At 43.2% G+C, this 1,314-nt stretch overlaps 1 protein-coding gene across 1 annotated transcript in view; it reads right to left on the bottom strand.

The window, feature by feature from the left end:
- The window catches only part of SSH1 (slingshot protein phosphatase 1), a 52,848-nt gene that overhangs the window by 16,700 nt on the left and 34,834 nt on the right, over positions 1–1,314 (bottom strand). The window contains exon 10 of the mRNA XM_006922180.3: positions 1,054–1,182. Coding sequence (XP_006922242.2) covers positions 1,054–1,182 — 129 coding nt within the window. The remainder of the gene's footprint in view (positions 1–1,053; positions 1,183–1,314) is intronic.

Genomic DNA, 1,314 nt, shown 5'->3' with positions numbered 1-1,314 from the left:
ATATATAAACACATTTTATATATATATATTGTGATACATGTTAAATATATTCAATATATTAAATATATATAGAATGTATTTGGAGAACTATTAATTACTTCCTACAGGCCAAGAACAAAATCGTTCATGCCTTTCACAGCAACTTATACTTTCTCAATTTTTCCAAGAAGTGATGTATGATCTAACGATAGTTACCATTTATTAGCACCTACAGAAACTGCACTTGGTTCTTTAAACCCGTATTTTATTGAATCCTTATAATCCACAACATATATGATGAAGGAAGAAAGCAGAAAGACTTGCTCCCAGTCACATCGCTGTTCAGGCTGGGGAATAAGAACTTGGCCTGGTGGGGCTGATTTTCATTACTACACTGTGCTGCCTCTCTAATTTTAGTAACGTGCCTTCCTCTACAGTCTCTCTGACTTTGAAAACTTGCCAGTTGCCTTCTATGGAGATTTACAGCTTTAAGAAAATGTGCGCAAGAGATGGAGGTGAGAATGCGCACCACCCACCACAGCTGCATCACCAGGGCCTGTCCCTTCAATGAATGATCTTTAGGAGCAGTGCACAGAGTGGCTGCCTGGACAAGCAGAAGGGAAGCTGTGCTAGAGGTGTCTGCTTTGCCTTCCCTCCTGTTTCTTATGTCTCAGGATGCCAAGGCATAATCCTAGGTTTTGGCAAGCATGCTCCATTTTGTAGCTGGGGGTTTTTAGGCCGCAAACCATTTGGAGATAACTGGATGGGGCCTGTGCGTTGGTGACTGAAGGTGGCAAAAGGTGGCAAGAGTCTGAAAACGGATGCCAGCTGACTAGGCCAAAGAACTTCCAAACAACTCCCGTCAGCCCAGCCGGGAGCCACATTGCAAGCATCTGGCTGGAGAGCAAACCACTAGGATGCAGGCCAGTGGAGGGGGTCAGAGAGGGGAGTTCCCGTAAAAGTCAGGATCGAGGCTCCAGGAACTCGAGTTTCTCCCTCTCTGACTTGCTCCAAACAATCAAAGTCTGATTTATGTTCCCCAAACCAGATCCTGCCATGTGCTGAGCCTCTTACCAGATAAAGATGATCGAAGATGAGGGAGGGCTTGTCCATCTGTCCCAAAATAAGTAGCATCTCGTTGTCTATGAATTCCTTGAATTCTTTCAAGTTACAGTTCATCTGTTTCTCCAATTCATTACGGATCTATGGAATGGAAAATATTAAGAAAAGTGACTTGTTAAAGAACACAGTTGTCTCCCTCCAAAGAAGTAAAGTCACAACACAAACCACGGCTGTTTTCAAAAAAGGTGTTTTTTTGCATTTAGACACATGGGG

Source organism: Pteropus alecto, unplaced genomic scaffold (genome assembly GCF_000325575.1).
Source record: "Pteropus alecto unplaced genomic scaffold, ASM32557v1 scaffold259, whole genome shotgun sequence".
Lineage (NCBI taxonomy): Eukaryota > Metazoa > Chordata > Mammalia > Chiroptera > Pteropodidae > Pteropus > Pteropus alecto.
The sequence above is the reverse complement of the archived record's forward strand: the minus strand, read 5'-3'. Positions and strand labels throughout refer to the sequence as shown.